The sequence below is a fragment of the Phaethon aethereus genome (genome assembly GCF_964289735.1).
Source record: "Phaethon aethereus genome assembly, chromosome: 7".
NCBI lineage: Eukaryota > Metazoa > Chordata > Aves > Phaethontiformes > Phaethontidae > Phaethon > Phaethon aethereus.
Window position 1 is genome coordinate 36,251,971 of NC_138583.1, and position 24,199 is coordinate 36,276,169.

The 24,199-nt window shown below is 43.7% G+C and overlaps 1 protein-coding gene across 1 annotated transcript in view; it reads left to right on the forward strand.

Annotated features, from left to right (window-relative positions):
- The window catches only part of TACC2 (transforming acidic coiled-coil containing protein 2), a gene marked incomplete at both ends in the record, with an annotated part of 127,636 nt that overhangs the window by 42,385 nt on the left and 61,052 nt on the right, over positions 1-24,199 (forward strand). The window contains 2 exons of the mRNA XM_082002323.1: positions 2,422-2,607; positions 9,572-9,703. Coding sequence (XP_081858449.1) covers positions 2,422-2,607; positions 9,572-9,703 — 318 coding nt within the window. The remainder of the gene's footprint in view (positions 1-2,421; positions 2,608-9,571; positions 9,704-24,199) is intronic.

Below are 24,199 nucleotides of genomic sequence, written 5' to 3' on the forward strand. Positions count from 1 at the left end.
CAACATCTTTCACTTGTGGCACACTAATAACAGACTGAACCTCTTGGTCTTTGGGCTGAATTTAGTGTGCTTGCTGCAGCTGTTAGAAAGCAACTGCTTGTTAAACTGTGAGGTATTTTCCCTTGAAAAGTATTTCAGTCATGCTTGTCATAAGTAGAATTTGGAAGTCATTTTAAGTAGATCCTCTTCCAGACTTGACCCAGAACTCAGGCAATGGAATGGAAAAAGCTCATGGCCTTTTTACAGAGAAACAAATTGGTGGGTTGCTGGAGAGGACTTAAGCAGGGACCTGGTGGTGGGCGCCTGCTAGGCGAAGGCGGTTGTGATGCCCAGGAATGTCAGTTGTGGAACTAGTCTGAGCAGCTTTTGGATAGCTTCATTGTTTGTGCTGCACCGGGCAGGGTGCCTTGGCAATGAGCAGCTTCGCCATCACCTCCCCAAGCCCAGTTTCAAGTTACGTTGCCCATAGGCTGCATGAAAATCGCTGTCTGGGAGTTTGTTGTGCAGCAGATGTGAGTGGTGGTGGGCAAACGCTTTGCTTCTCACCGGATTGGGGCACACCAGTACAACAGCTCCAACTGCAGTTTCGGCTTGTGCTGTACTTTCTGCATGTTCACAGAAAAGACCTTCAGTGCTCTGTCAGTAGCCAGAACAAGACTTTCCCGTCTGCGTTTGACTCCTTATGTATATAAGAAAGAAGCTGCCGAAGTTGCAATGTCCTGTTGTCAAGGTCTACTTTCTGAATGCTCATTTTAAGGCAAAGCAGAGGGGGCATCCCAGTTTGTGCTGTAAGTATATGCGACTCTTTGCAATAAGTGAAAACTTAAAGCTATAGGACTTCAGAACTTCTAAACATCTTAGCTCAAAGCTTCCTACAACAGGCTGAGCCCTTGGGTGTGGTTAAACCAGAGAACATGTGGACAGTTAATTGCTTACTCTTGTAGTTAGATAAAAGTAATATTGCAAGTTTAAAAAACAGTCAAATGTTCTAGGCCATCATCTGAGAACTGCATTCAGTGCAGTGGCTTAGCCCTGCTCTTCTCTAGTGTTGGTGGAGGGCAGAATGCCTCTTGGCTTGTCACGGGTGCTGTGCACAGACGAACTGCACTGAGTGCATGCTGTGATAACTCTGGAAATGAAGAGCAGAAACACGGGATCACTGGTGTAATTAATTTAAAATAAAATAAATGAGAAAACAGGCTTGACAAATCATTATTCCCGTATGAATGTGTTACTTTACAGAATCCTTTAGCTAAAATGTGAAGTGTGAAGTTACAGGAATAATATTACTGTTATTATAGTGCAGTTTAACTCCTTGTTATGTTCTTTGAACCAAAATTAAACTCTAGCAAGGAATCATACTGATCCGCTGGATTTGCAGTTAGGTAAGGAAGTAATTGGCTAGTGTTAAAGCTGAGGTCCGTGATTTAGGGATTTTTGTTTTTAAGCTGAAAGTCAAAATGCTGAGTGACAGTTTTAAGTTTATACACCTCTGCTGAAATCCATCTGTGTATGGTCCCATCCCTCTGTGTACAGGGATGTATTCACCTAGTAGTATTGGAAAGAACATGGACAGAAGGGGGTTCAGGAAAGTAGTACCTCAAAACTGAGCCAGTTGGGTGAACCTGCAGTGTGAAAGTGGAACCCCAATTAATGGTCACATTTTATGTTTTACAAAAACCTGAGGATTTGGGTGAGTTTTAGGGAAAACTGGCACTTCCAGGGCCCTGGCCACATGAGAAAGGTTGAAGTAGGCAACACAAACATCGTTTTCAGGGGGTTCCCATGGTTTGATGTCTATTAAAAACAAACAAACCCCCCTTCTTCAGCAAGGCTCCTTTCCTTATTGATTCAAGGGTGTGTTTCCAAACTGTTTTCTTTTAGCTGCCTAGTGCTGGTACTCAGCTGCACCCTGCTTTCCCTGGGCGTGGGACAAGGCTGGGTGTCTCCCTGCGTGGGTGCCCTGCAACACCCGGGACGCCTCTGTCTGACTCCATGCTCCCACTGACGACCCCCGCGCCACTCCGTGGGGGGTGAAAGCCGGCCTCCTGCTGTTGATGTGTTCCGTGGCTCCTGAGGCAGGAAGGATTGCCGTTTCTCTTGTTCAAGCAGTAGCTGGCTTTCTCATTGGCTTTTTAAAATCAGAATCCAAATGGGGTTCATTTGCTGCTGGTTTGTACTATCTCAGTGCTCCTGCAGTTGTAACATGGACAAAAATCCAGTGACTTCAGTCTGGTGGGAACAGTAGAGCTGTGCTCAAAAGCAACTTTTATTAAAAACGTCAACTTTCGCCGCGTTCCCTGACACATGAGTCTGCATACACATGCTAAACAGTGGGGGCTTCAGGCAGCTGAGTGACAATAGTTCTGCAGTAATTCAGACCTTTAAGGCTACCTTTTCCCATGTCTCTTCTTTCTGCAGCCCTCCTGGGCCAGGTGATGATACACAGGTGGCTTCTCCCCTTGATCCTTCTGAGCAACCCTTTGCTGTTTCGACGGCGTATGGAAACGTTGAGCCTGTGGATGCTGCTGAGTGGGGGGCAGCGAGGGAGCGTACCCAGCCGTTGCAGCTGGAGCGGTGGGAAGCAGCTGCAAAGTTCTCGCTGATGTGGGTGGGTGGAGGACCACGAGATCACCGCTAGCTAGGAAATTGCAATCACTCTTCTTGGGTGGATATATGTCTGGTATGGCCAGTTGCTGATGGGTTTGCCGAGTCTGTCTGCAGTCAGTGGAGCATCTGTCAGTGGAAATCTTACCGGAATTTAAATCTCCCTCTAGCAAAACCTTCAAAGGAAGATGCCGTTTACCCTTCCCTGAGATTGAATCGCTTTGGCACATGTGAGAGTGATGCCATGTGGAGGTGCAATGTACACCTTATATTTTTTTAGGTGCTTATACTTTTTTTTTTTTTAATTACTGCAAGGTAACTGATCCTTTGGGCATTTTCTTTAATTTTGAGGCGTTCCTTAACAGTATAATGCTGATTATAAAGCATTCAAGTATGTGATCTCTCTTGGACACTGGGCTTTTTGTCTGCTTTTACTTGCACTGAGAAGGGAAACTGCTGCTTTATTTGTGCTGGTGGCAGTTGGGTTGTCGGGATCTTTGGATGCATAAGTGAGTTTGTCTTAACTGCCAACAGTAGAGGAAGCCTTGTAGGGTGTGTTTACCCTTCAATCATTGTGAACTCAGCAGAGTGTAAACATACACAATATATTTAAGCTAGCATTAAATTGGTTAGCTGAAGTAGCAATAATATGCTATCAAAGGCAGAAAGAAGCCTGTGTGGTTTGCTCAATCCACCTTAAAAGCTGGGTGACTTTGCTGTTTTAGCCTGCACTGGTCTTCCATCAGTCCCGAAGCTGGTTAGTCGCTAATGCTGGCTGAGTGAATCTGTGAGAAACAAACTTTTTCCTACAATCGAGGTAAGATGATCTAGAGAAGCTTGCAGTGGGAAGCTAATGATGTGGTTTCTTCCAGTCCTTGTAAGTTTTTACTCAGAGTTTTGTTTGTTTTTAACGAATGTAATTGGGTTACAGATGGGTTTTTATGGGTTCTGGTTTTTCTTGCTAACGGACTGTTGGCCATAGTAGCAAGGCAGTTAGAAAAGAGTGAGCAGTAATTGAGGTGGAGCTATGAGCTACTTTCTGAAGGCAGAGGAATGAAAAAAGACTAACACCAAAAGTGCCAGGAATATTTATATATGGTCTCTGGACTACAGTCTGAAATAGAAGAGACTGTTGCCCTTGGGTTGGTAGTTTGCTGTTTGTAGGGAAAAAGGCACACCAGCTGTCTATGATCAAGTGCCACCTTAGGAAACATTCAGGAAGAGCAATCTTAGAGTGTTTTAATTTACTGCTTCTTGTAAACCTCATGAATTCACGCTGTTCACATTCTTATCCGTATCTGGAATTTAAAGTTAATGATACTGTACCTTTTCTTTTGATCTACTTCATAACTTCTGCCTTTAAAATGTTTTTACCATTAATGTCCAAAAGTTAAAGTCTCGGGGTTCCTTGCATCATCCGAGCTGGGCAGGCTGCGAGTGCTGGTGCTGAGCTGTCGTTGGCCCATACAGGGTGGCCGAGCCCAGTAGGGGTGAGGGCACACAGACTGTGCAGCAGCCACAGGATCTGGCTCTTGTTTCCATAGCCTGACCTTGAGGAAGGTGCAAGGATTTTTGCAAGGGTTCAGTGCTAAAAAGTTGCAAACCAGGGGTATTCAGCATGGAAGTAGGTAGTTTTTAAGGTCCTGAAACAGAGGATGGCGAGAGAGAAATATGCTGTGGTCAGCTGGAGTGAGTCTGGCTGCAGGTAGTTTGCCTGTGTTTGTTGGTTTTGATTTTTTTTTTCTGTCTAGTTTTTTAAAAAGCTGCACAAGTTAACTTGTCAGTATTGTTTGTTTTTCTTACTCCTTTATTTTGCATCCTTGTTCAGCTTTAGACATAAAAGCCTGCCTCTTCTTGCACCTGTCTTTCCTGTCCAGGCTGTTGTGGCTTGCCAGCTTTTCTGTGAGCCTCGCAGAGGTGCTCCCGGCAGTAGAAGCACAGTAGGTGCCACGTGTGCCCACCCGCAGATGCCCCTGATCGGCAGAAGAGGGGTTAATACCAGCTCAGCTGGACCCCTGCTTTAGCTCCTGTCTGAAACAGGCCTGGCGCAATTCTCTCCCAGCAGTAAGAAACACTGCTGACTTCTCTGTGGTTTGGTCAGCCCTAACCTGGTAACAACATAATGTTAATAGCAAATGAAAGTAGTACTCTTAAAATGCATGGGATTATGCTCACAACGAGGATCAGTAATAGCAGGACCGGGCTTTCCTTACCCAAGAGAAGAGTTGCAGTGACATTTGTTGTTTCATGTCATTGCCTTATCTGTCATCTTTTCTTCATCTGTGATGTGGAGCAGATTCTTGCCTATATAAGTAAGGGGATCATATGGAAGCCACTGATTTTTTGGTATTTTATGTAGAAATACTACACCATTGCTTTTCAATATGACTGCAGAAAAATTCTCTAGTGCACACACGTGTCCTGTCTCTGTGTCGATGCTTGCTGGTTATACCTGTGCACTATACTTCTGAAATCTAATATGTAGGCTATTAGATGGCATGATGCTATTCCAGTCTATCTGCAGTAAAGTTAAATTATAAAGTGTTTTTCCCCAATATATTTTGTTATTTACTAATAAGCTCCTTTTGTTTCCATGTATTTCTCCATCAGGGTTGTCATATAATGCAGATGGTGCGCACTTTGACAGGGAAAAATAATGGTGCAATATAAGACAGGGGTCAGTTTGTGCTAAATGTCTTCCAGATGGCAGTGCATAATAAGAGATCAGGTTGTCCCTCCATCTGTCCAGTCAAGAAACTGTATCTTTGTTTTGCTTCTTGAGGATGACTTGTCTGCCTCTCTCCTCCCCTGCTGATAACATATTGGTCCGGGACGACATGGTGTCATCTGCTCAGTGAGTAGATTTTATTTGCTGTATCTACAGAGGAGTGCCCGGAAAAGAATTAGGTAAAAAGTTCACTGGCTGTTCTGCCAGGCATTTATGTTTAGCGATGAAACCGAAAGGCTAAGTTCACTCTGATTTTCCAGTACACGTTACACTGGGAGAAATTTTGTCTAGACACATCTTTCTCTTCATGCTGCAAGTGCAGAGCTCTGCAACAGGACTTCTGTTTTATATGAGAAATGTTTGGATTGGCAAGGCAGAGAAGGCAGATAAGTGCCCCAGCTGTATGAGACCACAGTTTAGCTTGGCTCCATGGTTAGAGGTGTTAAACATCTCTGAGCAGCGTCTACCTGTTCCCTTGCAACCTGCTGCTTGTCTTGTGGGCAAAAAACCTGCAGGTGCCTGGGAAAAAATGGCAGCTTGGAAAGCGCTTGTTGCATGAGTTGTCTCTAGGGTCAGGCTGTGGGTAACAAGCAGGGCAACTCAGTCTGGTCCCTTCCACACGCTAAGGAAAGCCGCTGCTCCTGCATTTAATCTCCAGCGGAGATTGCAGAGCTGTAGCATGGCATTTAGTCCAGATCAGATGGAGCCCATGCAGCTCTTGTCGTGAATACTAGGGAGTGAAAGCTGTTCTAAACCTGAGCTGGTGTTGGAAAATGTAGTGTTCCCCTGCATCAGCCTCCCTCTCAGCTCCCGTTATGGAGAGGGCGCATTAAGCTGTCGTAAGGGAATTTGTGGTGGGTGATGTTGGATGCACTAAAAGCTGTGTTGCTTTGTCTGCAGATGGACCTTTCCCGGTCGCATAGTTCACAGCCGGGGGAGCGGTGATGCTCGGGGTGTGCTCCTCAGTGCTGGCAGGACACAGGCAGGAATACCCAGGGGCATCTGCGGAAGGTCAGAAAGTGACTTTTCATAATTACTTAATAAACAGAGACAGAGGTTGAAAAATGTTCGTTTTCTAATCAGCTCGACTCTACAGGATAAAGACTGGCCAGTGTATAGTTTACTGTGCTCTGGGAAGACTTGGCCCTTTTGGTATCATCTTGCTACAACCGTTTGAATATTACTAACTGGAAAATAAGTTTAGTGGCAAATTTTGTTTTAGTAAGATCTGTGGGGAAGAAGAGGTTCTAATGCAGCCGCTTCATGTCTGAGCTGGTACAAGTAACAGAGGTGATGCAGACTTAGGCTGGGTTGTTTAAAGTGGACGCGAAGTCTGTGTTTTGGAGAGGGGTGCTGTGCTGTGCTACGCTGCCGCAGTTTGCGCGGTCTGTACCGTTTCTGAGCTGCTTTGTCCCCTGGGAGCCGCCTGTGCCGCCAGCGGGCAGCACCCACCTGCAGGTAGTGCCCCTCTAGCGATGGCCGATAACCGGCAGCACTGCGCCATTGCGGTTCTACCGCAAACCGCACTGCACAGTGCCAAAATCACCATGTGGCAAAATGAGCCCTTGTCAGAGTGACAGCAGTGGGGGGAAGGAGCGGAGGCAGCCCGTGGTACCCCGTCCCGCGGTCCGCCCTCCCACGGCGCGCCGGTGGGTGCCTCCCGGCACTCGTGTGGCGCAAGATGTCAGAGGAAATGCAAGTACCCGCTGCGTCGCCGCCGCGTCCCATTACAAGCCCGCTTGCACAAGGAAGGCAGCTGGCACTTGGCAGGCGTGATCTTTATGCGAATCCAGTATTAGGTGGAAGGGAAATTATTTGTGGATTTTAACACATACAGATAACTACAGCTCATAAAAGCCCTGTGCTTTGCGAAGGCCAGGGAGCAGAGGTCTTCTAAAAATGCCTGTATTTTCATAGCTAGTTTGGTTTTGCAGACAGCATTCAAAATGGCATTAGTCAAAGTATATGTCTGAAACTTGTTTCGTTTTGCGTGGAAAGATGTGAAGGGGGAAGCTGGCGGGCCGCAGGCGGGCAGCGGGGCCGGTGCGACGGGTGCGGGAGGGACGGGTGCTACTGGAGGCAGCTAACGGGGAGCGTTTCATGTGCGCCTACGTAAGGTCCGTGGCTTCACGTGCGTTTGGTATTCTTGCTTGGCTGGGCCCTCTTGTGAATTGTTTGGGTTTTGCAATTCTTTGTTTACTCTCCAAACAGATGTTCAGCATTTGCTTATTTTTAGCAATTTACTTTTTGCTTTAAAATCTTACTTTCTCAAATCTCCGTGCAACCCTATATAGTCACATCGCCTTATATATTTGATGCTGTTACTATATTAGGACAAAGACACTTTCAGCAAAGGGAAAAGTCCTTTGCATGAAAAAGGAAACAACTTGCTTTTTATTTATTTGTTTGTTTGTTTGTTTGTTTGTTTGTTTATTTATTTAAACTTGACCTGACTGAAAATTTAGGAAGTCTATGTCAGTGTCAGACCAGTTTGGACAAACTGGGGAAGGGAAGATGGGAGGAAGGGAAGGAAAGGAGGAGTGCGTAAAGCAGAGATAATTTCTTAGAAGAAATAACAGAGGAGCTATCCCACAGGGCATGAAGCAACATCATGGATATGAGCTAATCAAGGTGAAATGCTCTCAGAAAGAGCTTTCATGATCTCGATATGTTAGTGGATAAACACTTTGGGGAATAACTGTTCGTTATTCCATACTGCTGGGATGTATTGTAGCTAAAGTTAGGGGGTGATTTATGTTTGTCCCTGGTTTGTATACGTGTTTCTAAAGAAAGGAACAATCTGTCCCTGAACTTTACCGACTCTTATTCAGTAACACAACTTAATCTACCTTCTACAATTACAGAATAATTACTGGGGGAGGGAGTGGAGGGGAAATTTTAAAAGAAATGGCTAAGATAACTTTATATTTAGTTCAGGAAACCTAAACGAAGCTTCTCAGACAAGGCCTGGTTGCACCACCGTTTCCTCAAATGTTTGTGTCTGGATCTCTGGAAGCAGGAGCTGGCACGAGGGGCAGCTGTAGCCTGTGGCTCCTGCCCCAGAACATCTGTGTCCCGCTGGTGTGTCAGAGGTGCCCTGGAAGGGACAACGTGGCGTGGCAAGACCCTGTGTTGCTCCTGCTTTTGAGACATGAAGTCATTGGTTATTTAGTTCCTTTTCCGTCGTTAGTTTAATGAGTGTGGCCTAGAGCAGGGGACATAGTATGGTTACCAGTCTGCTTAAAGTGAGGGACAATGCAGGTGAGCTTCTTGTGGGGTGATCTTTTGGATACACAGGTGATTTACCTTCTTAAAGAGCATTAGAAGGCTCACAAGGGAAGAGTTTTCTTTGTATTGGTGTCAAGGGTTTTTTCTAATTTGGGTTTTGCTTAAGAAAACAGAAAGTTAATGGTGCTCTAACAGTGCGTTCTGCTCTGGAGTGTCTTGAGGAGAGGGAACAGCAAGGCTACCCTTCCCGACGTGCCAGGGATTTGGGCAGATGTCTGGTGTCTGTGTGTAAAAGCTCCTTTCCTGCTGGGACCAGGAGAGGGCACGCCTTGCCGAAGCACCCCGTAGGGCTTTCCCTCGGTGTGAAGTAACTCTGTCTTTCTAATCTGTATTTATGTGCTCTGGAAATCATTACATGGCTGTCATGCTTCTGAGCTCGGGTCTTGTGGGGCTTTGCTCAGCAGAAGGACTTGTGGGAATTAACAAATACAGCAGTATTGCAGTCCTGTAAGCTTAACATTCATGTCATGAGTTCAGGCATTGTTGTGCTTTTAGCTTTACCGCGTAGGGAGAGCTTCTAAAGTAAGATAATTTTTTAGTCCTGGGTTTTATTTTTTTCTAAAAGACAAGTCACTCAAGTCACTTAATTGAATGTTTGTAATGTACGCTGAGGAGAAAGAGCTGTGTGAGAACTGCAAATTAGTCATTAGTGTTTTATTTATTTTACTAATTTCATATACAGTGAGATTTCTCTGGCAGTTATTGTTGTGGTCTATAAGAACTGTCAAAACTTTGCAATATTATGGGTTATGTGGTCATCTGAGAAATTAAGTGAAATAGGGTTTGTAGGAAGAATTAATTTGTGGGAGGTGTGAGAGAAACAATATTGGGCTCCTTTAAGCTCCTTTGTTTAGATCCAGCCAAAGTTCATTTTTTTAAGGAGACTTCACTGAAGCTTCATGGGCACTACTGAAATTTGTCAGCTTAATTTTAATAATTGTTTTGCAGCACTTCCAAGTCTGATAGCTGCAAAGAAGTTGATAACCTCGTTTCTGGGGATGCACCTTTGGCTGTGGCCCCTGGTGATGGTGTAGTACTGCCTGCTCAAGAAACTGAAGGTTTCACAAGGGAAAAAAAGAGGTATTGTGCAATGTTGTTTCATATGTTACAATAAATTTCCATGTCTGTACATCCTTTGCCTAAGAAAACAAGTAGTGTGAAAGAGGCTGCATAACTTTTAACAAGTGGTTTTTCTGCGTTATATGAACACTTGCTAGATTTTGAAACCAAATAGTAGACTATCAAGACATGTTTACCCAGTATATTTACTGCAAAAGACCAGAAGAGGGAGCTTGGACGACACTGGTTATTAGTGTGCAGATCTTCCCTACTCTTCCCTACTCTTTTTTTTCCAAATATTTTCCCTTCTTGAAATTCAAATTTGTTTTATTTGGGTTTTTTTGTGAATCTGTGCAAGATCAGGTCATATTCAAGAGGACTGTTATACTTATTCCCCTTCAGATGCTGCCAGTGTCTTCCTCACACTACTGATTTGTATTGTAGTTGTTATTACTGAGGAAGAAGTTCATCTTCGTTTTTCTTTTGCTGAAGAAATGGTGAATTTCAAAGTTAAATGTTTCTCTCCTTCAGATTTGCATTGATTGGTGCCATAGTGCTTGATAGACGGCCTAGGGAATTTTTGCTTGGAAGAACCCCAAACTGAGTCCTCCCGTCTGAAATACAGTCAAGACAAGATATGTGCTTGGATATTCATGACAGAGCTTCAAATGACGCCTGTCTTGTGGGTGATTAACCAGTATGCTGCTGTGGCTCAGCAATAAAGGCATGCCCTTATTGCGACATCTATTAATGGAAAAGGTCACAGCACAGCTGAGAATATTGAATGGGCCCTCCCCTGGAGAATAGCGTTCTCCACCCCACAAATACAGGCCGGCAGCTTGTGATGAGTACGATATAAGGCCGGAGATGCCATGAGAAAACAGATATTCCACTAAAGCTCTGTTCAGAAATGTCAAAAGATGCCACTGTCAGCAGGAGGGTACTCTGAATCACAAATGAAATGTACGCGATAGACATGTTCTGCTGTGGAACAGTGAATGAATACATATCAGCAAACGTTATCCAAAAAAACATCCGCAGTATAATATCTAGGGAACATGTTGGTTAACTATTTGTTCTAAAACTGATTTATTTCAGTCAGAAAATAGTGTCCTCGCATCTAGTGTATGTGCTTGCTGTAACGCAGTTAGGCCAAGTCTTCTGTATAAAGTTTCTCCACACTACTGTACTGGATTCGTGCTTTTTATCGTGTGGGTAGTTGGTGGGGAACAGAAGTGCGCAAAGGTCTGCTTTGCACCAGTATGCAAGTTCTGTAATCTGAAGAGGATTTTCTGAATGAAGGGTAGATACCATGGGCATGCTCTAAAAATGGAGAGGAATGGTCAGGTGAGGTTGTGAGTTAGAAAATATTCACCCCAAGATTTTGGCTCTTTCTAGAGAATCATCCAGATTTGTTTGAACCTTATGGATACCCTGGACTGAATTTCACATTCTGTGAGTGCTTTAGTGTAGTCACAGATGACTATCGTTTACAAATCCAAATTGAAACCACCAAAACACATGGTTTTTTTTTTTCTTTTTACCAGAATTCAACATCAAAGAGAGAAGAAATAATTTTAGAACTCTGCAGACAAGCAGAGCTGCTGTGCTCGCATATTTAGATTGGCTTCTGCCTCTGAAGTTTCCGTTTGGTTTTGATAATGATGTAGTGTGTTTAATAATGTAAATATCTATGTGTGCCTAAGAATCTCTTGGATGGAGTAAACAATGATGTAATTAAATAATATGAGTAGAACTGCTTAATGCAGAATCAAAATCCAACCTAGGATGTCAGTAACCAAAATGTACACTGGCAAGCATCCTCATTAGGCCTTGAGAACAGCAGTGTTATCACCCACAGCCTTCTTTCTCTAAAGCTGAACTTGCATGTTTGTTCTTTTTGTGACATGAACACAGACTTTCAGAGTTCTTAAAGGAAATTAAGATGCATACAGAGGTGAGAATTAGAGATATCTGTGAGATGAAAGATAATTCTTGCATCCTCTTGAAAAGCAAATCTATTACTGTCCAAATAGCTCTTTGCTGTTATAATCAGCCCCTTATGTAAATACTTTTTGGATTATCTTGGATTTTTATGTGTTTTGTGTGTATCAAATCAAATCAGCCATGGAAAATTGGGTTATGTTTCACTTTGTCACATTTATGGCAACTGCCTGGATGGCAAGGTGCTAAACTTCTGCAAATGTTGTGCCACTGCGCAGTTTTCTGCAAAATGGATCCTTGAGGCCATTCAGTCTCCTCTGTGATTATGATGGTCACATTATGAACTGTGTCACAGACACTTCATAATTTGGGAGAAGTGCTGAAATATTGTTAGTGAGTGTAACTTGTCCTTTATGGAAGCCCTACGGATAGAGCAGGAAAGGCTCTGAAAAGCAGATCCAACCCTCTGATTGTCCTATGAAGAAGAGAGATGGATATAATCCATTCTGTAGAGCAAAAAGCAGTTGCTGTCTTTGTGCATGTCCTCATGTGTAGCCTCACTACCTGCTTTGAAAGCTACACCTCTGATGTTAAGCATGGCTGGTGTGATTGGAGAGGTGGGTCCTCCTTGTTGTCAGACACAGGGTCAGTTTTGTTTCAAAAGCTGGAATGGACTGGAGTCGGATCATTTTGAGAGATGCTGGATGGATAGGGAACTTCTGCTGATCTCTGAAATTAAATACACATCTCTGTCTTACCCTGTTTTCCTGAAATGAGCCTGGAACCAATTGGAAGCACAGCCACAAATCTTTCTATCCAAAAGCAAAAAGTCACAACAGTTTCTAGAGAAAGCTCCGCTTTCTACGTTGTTGGTTTCTGAAAGGTTGTTCTATAATACTTCCCTGGGAGGAAGCAAAGCTGAGTTATTGGTGTCACACAGAAAAACAGGATAAGCTTTATGACTTCTTCGTTTTATTTGCTGGATCACATGTTGAAAACAAGTCCTTTAGCCCACCTTTGGAGAGGCTTGGTGTAAAGTATAAAGTGTGCTTTGGTATAAAGTACAAGTATATAAAAATTAATGTATTCCCTTCGTTTATGACCAATAGTGATAATCCTAGACTAAGTTGCCTTTAATGATGCAATGAAAACCAAGAAGGGATTAAATGGGGTTCAGAAGCACAAGGCTTTTTTCCTTGGAGTGTATTTAACCCTTCTGAAAGGGATGAGTCATTCCACTTAGTATAAGTGCAGTGAACAAGGAAGAGGTGGGAAATACAAGTGAAGGATACAAATGCAATCTCAAGTCCTTCTTGTTTCCAAAGTGTGGGGTTTTGTGTTTTTCCTTTGTGTTTTTTCTTTCTTTGTGTTTTTCCTTTGTGTTTTTTCTTTGTTTACATGTATTATGTGAACTAGATGGTAGTATATTTCTAATGTGTAGTATATTTCTAATGTAGTATATTTCTAATGGACTGCCTGGTGCACAAGTGAAGTGGTATTTTTTTATAATATCAGCAGAATGAAGGCATTGAAATGAAGTTGCTTAGGTCTTGGAAACTAAAACCCAAGGATTTTTCTTGAGGCTTTGTGGCTGATATCCCAAAAAGTGTTCACTGTCTTCTGAAGCAAAACATAAAAAACAGATACCTTCCACGTTGTCAGCCAGTCTGTAACAAATGGACAGGAATGAGCCACAGTCTTGCTCTTCATTCATTTCCTCCAGTCCAGGGTTTTAAAAGAGATTGTGTCTCCTGAGTGAAGCATTCAGAACTGCTCAGCCCCAGGCAGGAGGATGCTTTGTGTTGCCTGGTGTAGATCTCTTTGGCCTATTACTGAGTAATAGCATCAAATCCTGGGATGTCTGCTGTGTTTCAGGCCAAAAATGTTGTGAACTAAGTGCATTTTCTTGTAGCTGATTGTGGAACTGGTATGGTGGGGTCCCCAGATGAGGGACTGGATGGATCCTGCAGATTTCTCTGGGTGAACCCATGACTGGCGGGGGGACAGTCCTGTGTGTGATGGGCAGGATGCCTGGGGACCCCCATGTTGTGTGCTGGCAAAGGACAGCTTGCATAAAACAGCGGGAATTCAACAAATAGCTTCTAGTAACTGCATTTTTAAAAGACAAAGCATTAATGGATGCTTGACAGAAGTGAGGAATTTCACTGGTTCTCTAACCATATCTTTGTTCAGAATTTGGACTCTCTGGGGTGCATGTTTATGCTCAAAGAGAGCAATTATTTGTGTGTGGTGTAAAGCTGCTGTCTGTATGTGGCAGTGGACAAAAGGGTGATGGTAGCCCTCTGTTTGCTTGTTAGTACTGCTTATTTTACAGGTTCCCTCAGGCGATAATATGGTAATTTCCTTGCCGCTAGAACAGGTTCAGCAGCATGAAAATGAATATGTCATTACGCTAATTAATCCCTCCACAAGGAATTTTAGAATGGCATTAATCATCTTGCATCAACCCTGCAAAACTGGCAGTACAGATGCAAGGCAGAGATTATACACCTGACTTGGGTTGTTGCTCCCTGGCACTGCGGCACGCACGCTGCCAGGTCCGAGGGCACCAGAGGAGCCTGGCACTGCCGGGAGGGGGGAGGACTTGCAGGGGATAACCTCTTGTCCTAGAACAGGTAATGCATGGGTTAAAACTGTTGAGTCAGGTGTATTTTGTATTTCTCAGTAATCAGTGTTATGCTTAAATATGGCCTGTGCTTTTGGGGCACTCTACCCCTAATGCTAAATCTTTTAAAAACAAAAGCAAAAAGAAAAGCCCTGAAAAATACCAAAAATACTTCAAACCAATTTTATCTTAACTCTTCTGAAATCAAATTGAAGCTTTAAGCTAACTTCTTTAAGAAAGTACCCAGTCATCATTTGGCCACCCATCCTTGGCAGTCACAGCAAAGGCTCGCACCAGGCGGGAATATTGTTCCTGTCTGATTTCTTCATCCTGCATTTTCATCATCTAATTCTCCACGTAGGCCCTGAGGGCAAGAGACCTTTGGATTCTGCCTCCTGAAATCTGCAGCAAGGTGCCCCCGGAGAATGTTATTCGCATGGATCTTGTCGGCTGAGGGCAGGTGCATGAAAGCCCTTAAAAATGTCAGTCCCCTCCCGGGGTTACGCAGCTCCTTTCCCAACAGGCCTGGTTCCAGCTGTTAGGGATCTTACACCTCGGGATGCTTAAAGGCTTAGAAAGAAGGAAGGAAGCAAGACAAGGTCCCGTGGTTTGTGATGGCAGTTTTGCAACTCTGGCGCATGGAAATGTCAACAGAGCTTTGGGCATTTAGCTCATGGACGTGGTCTGTAGAGGCATATTCAGCAGTAAAACAAACTCCCTCCTTTGGTGTGGTTATGCTTGTGGTTCCAGTCTGAAGGCTGGGACAGAAATTTAGAAAATAGGGGTTTAAAATTTGGTTTGTGAGCCAGTGAATTCAGGCTTGGTTTATACAGTAGTCGCACGAATCCAAAATTGAAGTGTCTGTGCCTCAGCAGGAGGGGAGAGCAAAGGCGCAAATGACAGGCCAGCAAACAAAAGGAGCCGCAGGAAAGGATGCGGGACGAAGAGCCTTCTGTGGGGGTTTGACTGCCCCGCAGCCGCGATGTAGGTCTCCCCTGTAGATCTGCGTGGCAGACAGCCCCCCTTGTTCCTTCGGTGAAGCCTCTGCGTGGCCACCGTGGCGGCGTCCGCACTTGAGGGTGCCTCGGAAACCTCATCTCCTTGTTCGTACGGCTTCTTCATTTCATAAACCGCTCCTGTGCATGGAATCCTCTGGTGTGTTTAGTTCTCACGTTACTGATGGTAATTCACTGCCGACCGCTGAAAGGCCGTAGGCCCCCCCGGCATCCTGAATAGCACCGTGCAGAGGCCCCTTTTGTTGTCCCTGCAGTGGGTTTCCCATGCAGGACATTTCAGTAACTAAGCAGGCATCTCGGTTATTCATAACTCTTAATGCCATTAATCTCGCTTGCAATTTAGATTAAGCAGTGACCTTAGCAACCAAACACCGATCAATGGAGGTGGGGGGCACAGTAATTTATTTCTTTAATTTTAATTTTATTTTTACTTCTTTTAGAAACCCATTCTAGTGTTTGTTTCCTGTGAGTTGCAGTGTCCGTCCTGGGTGCATCGTCACTGGTCACTCCATTTTTCTTTAACTTGTCAGATGGAAATATTCTGTCAGTGTGCTCAGGCTTAAAATTCTGAGGAAGTGGCATTTTTTTTCATAAACTAACAATGTATCAATGCAAATACATCACTCATACTGTGTTAATCTAGGTAAGCGGTGGAGCAGACAATATCAAAGTGTTTATTCTGTAAGAGTAAGTTAAATCCCTCAAGCTTTACACCTAGTATCTCCTCATGTTATTTTGTGGTGTATTATTTTATATCATGGTAACATAGGACTGTGTTATGCCAGGTATTCTACAGAGGCAATTGAATGAATTGCTTTTATTTTTCTTTAAGAGAATATTGAAAAATAACCCACTAATTTAACACACTCTAATTATTTTACTGCTCAGATTTAATTTACACTGTCTAGTCATGAATCAGGACCCCACTCTAAGCCCATTAAAAAACTCAAACATCCAAAACCCAAGACGACTGTGGTTTCAATCTGAAGGTCTGTTGTTCTTAATTTAGGGCTGAATTTCTGATTTATTTGTACTGGAGTGGGATTAAATTAGGGATAACTGGATCTTTGAAGGATGGTGATGAATGTGCCTTTAAATGGCTAATTATAGGCTATAATCATATCTTAATTATACTGTGGACATGAACTGCACTAAATGCCTATTTATTAGGCACTACTAAAGCATAGGTGTTACGATTTACATTAACACTTTACCATTTTTTGCCAATGAACCAAAATGGGATAAATTTGTCACATATTTCAGGTAACTTTTCATACTTACTGTTTCATCTGTAGCACAAAGTTGCCCCATAAACCTCAGCAAGAGAAAGAAAGAAATCTGCTTTCCTTCCAGTGCTCTTGCTATCTGATAGCAAGAGGTCATTGCTCTCATTTGACAATTTGTGTGGCTCTTCAGGAGGTGGCATCTGCTTAGGTTCTTTCTGTGGGATATCATCTTTCAAAATAACAAAGATTTTTAATTTTAAGTGGTGGTCTATTCAGATGCAATACCGTGGCTATTCCCTAAAGCAAAAAAAAATTGGAATCGCACGTCTGGGGAGAAGGAGATTGAAGGGTTTAGGGTTGCTTTCTGTCCTTAGGTGTTACTTTCTGAAGGATTTGGTGACTGTACCACCATTAAGTATTGTCGCTGTCCCTGTCCCACAGCGATGCAGGCAGTGAGCTGGATCGTGGAATGACCTGGCTGGAAAAACAAATGCAAGATCAATGTGGTCTTGCAAAGATTCCTGCTGGCACATCTCTAGGCCTAACGTAAGAGTAGAGTTAACTGGATAAAGTGAAGAACCAGAGTGAAGGGTAGCAAATGCCTTGTTGTGTTCAACTGGCAGCCTCAGCAGCTCATTGCTTGAAGAGGTCTTTTAAGTGACTCTCCTCAAGGGAAGTGGAAATTATAAGATAGATCCTCTCTTGGTCACTGTAGAGACGGAGGTAAGACTAAGCAGCAAAAATCTGTCTGCAGGAGTGAGAGAGACTGATTTGGAGAATAAACAAACAAAAAAAGAAATCCTAAATGTCCCAGGACTGAAAAAACGCATGGTGAGTAAATTAGCCGAGGAATATGAGTAACATGTCTACAGCCATGTATTTTTGTGCAGCCTATAAAGAAGAATGCTTGAATTCTTTAAAAGCCTGTAAAACTGCTTACTGTATACCCTTCAGAAAGATGAACTCCAAACCTTGAGTGCCCACGTGGTTGAAAACAGTCTGCTTGATCTTCTCTGTAACACAAGGATCAACACTGACCCTGGGAGACCGGTATTTCTGGGAAGGACTTAGCAGACGGAGCCTGTGCTTAGACAACGTATCAGCAAAGGCCAAGGAGGGCTGGTGCTCCTGGAACGGTTTTAGAGTACAGTGTCCTAAAGAGGCTGTCACCACTGTACTTCAAAAGATGTCAATGCTTTTATGTGCTAATGTGTTCTAAAAAGTACAGCCAGCCTCCCAGAAGCACTGGTTTGCCTTGCAACCGTGTCTGTACACAACAGTGTTGATTTGTTGTTTGTTTTTTTTTTTTTGAGCAATTGTGTCCTTTTAGTCCTTTAGGAAAGATGTTGCTGTTCCTTAGCAGGCTGTTGTTACGGATGCCCTAGTCATGAGCCCTTGGATACCTGGGAGCCTAGTAATAAGGTAGTCCTTGGGGTAAGAACTTCTTCCCAGGCTGCACTCAAGGCTTTGGGATCCAAAGGCAATATCATCTAAATATAAAAAAAAAGTTGGGGGAGGAGGGATTCTGTTTAAACAATAATCTATCCTTTGTTAGCATTTTCCCCTTTTTATTTTTTGGTAGACAGTACTGTTCCTCAGAGCTTGGGCTGCAGTTCTCGGGATACTAGAGAAACTCCTTTTTGTAATTGAGATGTTTGGTTTTGCTCTGTTCTATGCTTTATATTGTTTTATTTATAAATTTATAAAGTTTGCTTTATATGGTGCTCATTTCTGCACGGTACTCAATAATACATTGCAGCTAGGAGGTACAGCTTAATATTCACCCACTGCTTCCCAAGGGGGATGGATGTGTGCGGGAGGGTTTTCTTTCAGTAGGCTCTTTGATGTTTCCACGTGTGTATGTGTGGTCATGTTTATAACTAGTGTAAATGCCTAGCACGATGGACAGTGAAGCCAAGAGCAAAGAAACAGAACATAAATTTCAGTGTATCGTAAACCTTATCACAGTCCTGTCCAGCACTGTTTTTTGATGGAAGCCAAAAATTTCAGACTGGGTGCAAGTGACCAAAGTCTGAATTTATATGTAAACATGAAGTGTAATAAGACCAAATATTTAAGGGCCTGTACAGTGTTTTAAACAACTAACCAATAGATACCAAGTTTCAATAAAACATTAATTTAGTATAGGCCAAAATACGGCTCTTGCTTAAATGGATGAAACAGGCAGGAACAGAAAATGGTAATGTAGAGGATGGTACTGAATACTCAGTCTTTTTCAGCAGTGGGATCACAGTAAGTTCGTATGTGGCTGTTCATCCCTAGGCTGAAATGCCTGGGGCATCTTTAAGTCCTTTGAAGTCACAGTGGGATTTTTGTAAATTTTTTTTTTCTTCTTCAGCTACATACGTATGTTTTTCAGGTTCCAGAGAAGTTCTTACAAAACATACTTCCAGTGTCAACACAGTTCTTATATTTTTAAAAGCTGGCACTAAATTTAGTACTAAATTGATTCTCCTTGGCAGGTTCAGGGCATGGATTGGGGCCAGGCAGGAGAGGGAGAGCTCCCCTCTCATCCGAGGTCCTTCTTACCGATCAGGGCAGGCAGCAGGGAGAACCTTCCAATGCTGCTGGTCACACCACGTTTGTGTTCAGACTCGAGCTCCATCAGACTCCGCACTTCTGCCCCACAGAGAAATGAAAGGCCAGAGCCAGCTTTGCAAGCGCACTGCTGTAGTTGCATGATGTGTAATTACATGTCCCCTCTCTCTGAAGTGCAAGAAGTGAAATGAGTGACATGATCCTCTGAGCATCTAGAGTAGTTTAAAGAATACGTGGGTTTAGGTGAATGCAGCAACAAGCAAAATGACAGATCCTTTCCAGACCTCAACCGTGGGTTGGTCCACAGACAGCTTTGTAGCGTAACAGATTTTATGGCCACATCAGAAGTAACTCTACAGTCTGGCTTCTTGCACGGTGTTGCCCAGAGACTGCAGTCTATTATTCGTTACACTTGCATCCCTGAGGCAACAAAACAAATTTTAAGTCCAAGGCTTACTTAGAGCACATCTTTTTTTGGAAGACCATCGCAGCCTGGAGTTTTGAAATTATTAAATGCGTTCCCTCCCCATGAGGTAACTGTACATGCTACTAGGAATTTGCAGGTAAAGGTTGATTTGATTTGGGTTTCCTAATTTTAGTTTCTCTCATTGGATCTTGTTGATGTAGTACTTGGTTGGAGCCACCACCACTGCTTTCGAGCATGTAACTTCTTTTTGTGCAGGTGCTTTTGGGTGTAACAGACTAAGCTCCTTCATTTTTGGCCTGAAGCATTTTTCTGAGGCTCCAAGCAGCTCTCTTCTGGCCAGTCAGTGAAGTATTGACACTGAACTGACAGAAGCACATCCACCATGCACTGGTGTTGCAGCCCATGTTCTTGTTTTACCTGTGCTCTGGCTCACATTGCGGTAATTGAGCTGCTTGGATGGTTATTTTTCAAAGGAGGAGAAGAGTTAAATCCTGTGCCCTTTACAAGCAGGAGCAGCATAGAGGCGGCAAGCGGTGAACCTCTGAGCCGTGCCATGAGCTGCGCACACAAACTGGGGTGAGAGGGAGGGCAGAAGGAGGCAATACCTTGTCCGTGACGCCCCTCACCGTAGACCAGAGCCCCTGCTGACCTGAACAGTACGTGCAGAGAGACCAGGGGCATAGCTGGGCTCGAAAGGCTGAAGCCCTTGATCCTGCAGACTGCCAGTGAACAACCAAGACCAGGGATTTCTAGTGGCACTCAAATGTCTGTTGCACAGAAGTGTTGGGGAATGGTATAAAAACTTTCTCCACTATACAGCTCCTGAAAGGACCATGCTGCCTCAGAATAGGGTTCAGTCCAAGCCTTTTTTTATTGGGCCTTGGTTTACTTAATAGATGTACCTGTGAAACTTGAGGGAGTTGACAGGGATTTTAAATGTATTCTTTACACATGTTAGGAAGATGCCACAATATTTCTGTTCTCCCAATGGCAGGACAAGCAGTGCCTGTGTTCTCCCTCTTGGCTTCCAGGTACCTGCTAGGGCTTTACTTTCTCAATACGGTGTTTCCTTTCCTAGGGATTTTTTTTTTTTCCTCAATGTCTTCCTTTTCTGTGTAACAAATGAAATCCAGTAGGGAGCTCTTACGATATTCAAAAGACCAGTCCTCTGTAGTTCAGCAGAGCTATTACATACTGAACTGAAGCTGTAACCTCAACCTAATAGGGCCTCTGAATACAGCCATGTAATTTTAGTCTGTTAGCTGGTACCATTCATTTCCCATATTGGATGGAAATAGTGGAGTTATTAACCATTTCAAATCTACTGCCAGAGTGTACATGGGGCTTTTGATATGCTTTCTTCAAATTCTGTGTTTTACTTACTTGGGAATGCACCTGACAAGCGTTTACCTGACATTGTGTTAAAATTTTGCACAATGAGTTGTGTTTTTATTTGGCTCTGTTGATTTGCTGTCATTAACAAAATTGTCCAGTTTGTGGCATTTTATGCTTACCCTGGTAAATATCTGGTGAAGAAAAGTCACTGCTTGTAAAAGGGCTAAAACGCAGCCTGTATTCTCTAGCACAGAAGCGGTGCAAACCTGTCAAGTGACACTGCCCTGTATTTTCAGCTCTCACTCTGTGAGTTACAGAGTTGTGATGGTTCCCCGGGACGAGTCTCTTGCCTGGTGATGACTGGAAATGGCTGTTTGGGCAGGTCGGGCTGCCCAGGCGGTGAGAGCCTTCCCCTGGGAGCTGGCAATACCGAAGGCATAGTGAGCTGCTGCCACTGTGACAAGGGAGCATCAGAGCAGTGCTTGGGGGTTAACCATGGCTCGGGCACCCAGCTGGGCACGAGAAGTTCTGAAGCTCAGTCCCACAGTGAGGCGGTGCCGCTGCTTCTCTGGGGGACTTGAGTGTTGAGCAATGAGACACAAGAAATGAGGATTTGGCTTTCACCAGAAATGAAACAACCCCAAAATTGTAACTTGCTTGGAAGTTTGTGGTTAAACATAAGTGCTGGCTCATGAGCTTTTCCCCTTAGTTTAAAAAAAAAAAAAAAAAAAGGGAGAAAACCCGGCACATTTATTTTGCCGCTGTTCATAGAACAATTTAATTTTAGGCCATCTCAGGAAGTGAGATGTGCTTCATGTTCACTAAGCATCTTTGTTTCTTTTTATCCCAAGAACAATTTATTGTGGGTGCACCCAGGGAGACAGAACCTTGCACTTGTATACGGCAACCCTTGTTTTTGTAAAGTAAGCAAACCCTACTGGGTTTCCCTTTTTGCAAGCAGAGAAAAAAACCAGAAGCTCTTTAAGCTGTGAGCCTAGTGAGTCCTTTACTGAAACTCAAAGGCCATGCTATGGTAGGTGCTTGGAAGTTAGTATGTTTTAATATTTCTGTTCAATTTATCTGATCCTTTTGACCTCTCAGCCCTGTCACATATCCATAATTGTTACATAGCTTCAAGCCATTTCTGTCCCTAGAGTTTAATTCGTCGCATAGACAGTAGTGCAACTGATACTTTTTTTTTTTAATTTCTTTTTTTGCTCCCTTAGTGATGCGAAATGTCTTGTATGTGGAGCGTCTGTTATTTGCTAAAGACGGTGATGTGGAGAGCAGTGGTGCCCAGCCCTTTCAGCTTGTTACGCATGTGAATTCCCAGAACCCTGGTACCTCCGCGGTGGCAAATGGATAAGCATATTCGTTGGGCTTGGAATGCTCTTTGCTTGGGCTTGTACTTTTCTGGGCTTAAAAAGCCTCACCACTAAGCACATTGGTATTAGATGATGGGCATCCCCACGGCTCTCCACCTCATCGTCCAGCAAGGGGGTCCGCGCAGGCAGAAGCAAAACGGTTAAGTGCACCGATGTTGGATGGAGCTGCGCCGCGTAGGGTCCGCTCCCACATTGGCTTGTTTACCTTGGCTGCTCATGATATTCTCCCTACGTTCCTCATGGAAGATTCCATTTTTGCAAGAGGGATGAGCTCATTTGTTTAAATGAAAAAAAAAAAAGCAGCCGTTCTGCTTATTAATCCGCTCCGCAATTGTCCCGATGTGCACAACTTGCCTGTTATTAGAGGGAGATGTATGCACGGCGTCCAGTGCACACGTGCATTTGCATTTCAAATCAGCTGAGTCAACACAATGTAATGGTCCTGCCTGTAGGTCCTCAGGGAGCCACAGTAGCTGACAATGTGTGCTTAAAGGGAGGGTCTGCTTTTCTTCTTCTTCTTCTTTTTCTTTTTTTTTTTTAAGCCAGATTCAATAGCCAATAGTCCTGTGTTAGAGGCGCTTGCACTGTAGCTGCTTGGACCACTGATGTTTAGCAGATGATTTGCCTGTCACAGTGTCTGGGATTTGATTTGATTTTATAAATAGCGTTCATCTGGACCAAAAAAAAAAAAAAAAAAAGAACGAACTGGCAACAGTTCAGAGAGGAGAAGCTGCTGCTGAAGTGTTTCTGCTTGTGCTGCCACTGATGCGAGCAGCTGTTTCCATCTGCACTGCAGCACTGCAGCCTCTACACAGCCAGAGCTCGCAGGGCTCACTGCTGGTGGAAGTACGGAGGAAGCTGGCCTTGCTCGCGTCTAGCTTCAACCCGAGGGCACGCTGAGGATGGGAGGGTCGCAGTCTCTGCAGCAGGCGCAGACAGGTAGCCTGAACCGGGAACCATCAGAGGCCATGTAAGTGTGGATTCCCTTTGCTCTCCTCTTTTTTCTCGCTGTACCGTTGGGCCTGCAGCCTCTCTGCGCTTAACCTGTGCGGTGCGTTAAGGAGCTGACTTTTGTGTCTGAGGCCTTTGTTTAATGCTAATTGCATTCAGCTGGAGACGCAGTTAAGGTTTTGCTGAATATTGCGAGTTATATTTTACAATGCTCTCCTAGTACGAAGGCACCTCGCTTGGACTGACCACCTCGATTCATTTGTGTCGAGCAATAGCTGTGTACCATATGTTTTGTCTTTTTATGTTTTGGATGCATAATCAATCAAACACGGTGACCATTTCCAGTGAACAAAAACACACCCCTGCTCCCCTCCCAAGCCCACCACCTCTGTGTTTTCTATTTAAAATGCACAGCATGGAGCTGCATTTAACTGTTTTCTCAGAGCTTCTTTTTGCTTTTCTCTATACAGATACTGTTTTTCAGGTCACATCACCCTTGTCAGCATCCGTCCCTCTCATGGTATTATATCCTGTGATGAATCATAAGCAGGGTGTCCTTAGATCTCTCCTCGCTGAAGGCCAACTCTGAAAGGTTCATTGGGGGGAGGGAGGAAAAAGCAAACAATTATTGCTTATTCAGAACAAGATACCACTTTTTCAGATGGCTAAATTGTATATGAAAGTGCAGAAATATGTATGCGTATGCAGAAACAGCAGAGTCATTTCCCATTTGTAAATAGGATTTTGTCATTTATTGGTTGAGGATTTATTGGTTTACTTAGCCAACAGTCTTTTCTCCCTAACCCTCCACCCCGAACTACTAAGCTGGCATGCTAGAGCATGGACCTTCCCTCTGAGCGGATTTTAGAAGAATTGCCTTGTCTGCTATTGTCATTTCGATTCCATAAGTCACATTTATCTAACACGTCTGAACACCGAGTTAATTTTTGGTCATGTGTTCTGGTAAGTTTTCGGTATGTATCCACTAGGGCTAGTCTACAAACCAGCCTCATGTAGGTCTCTCCATTTTTTTTTTTTTTTTTTAAGG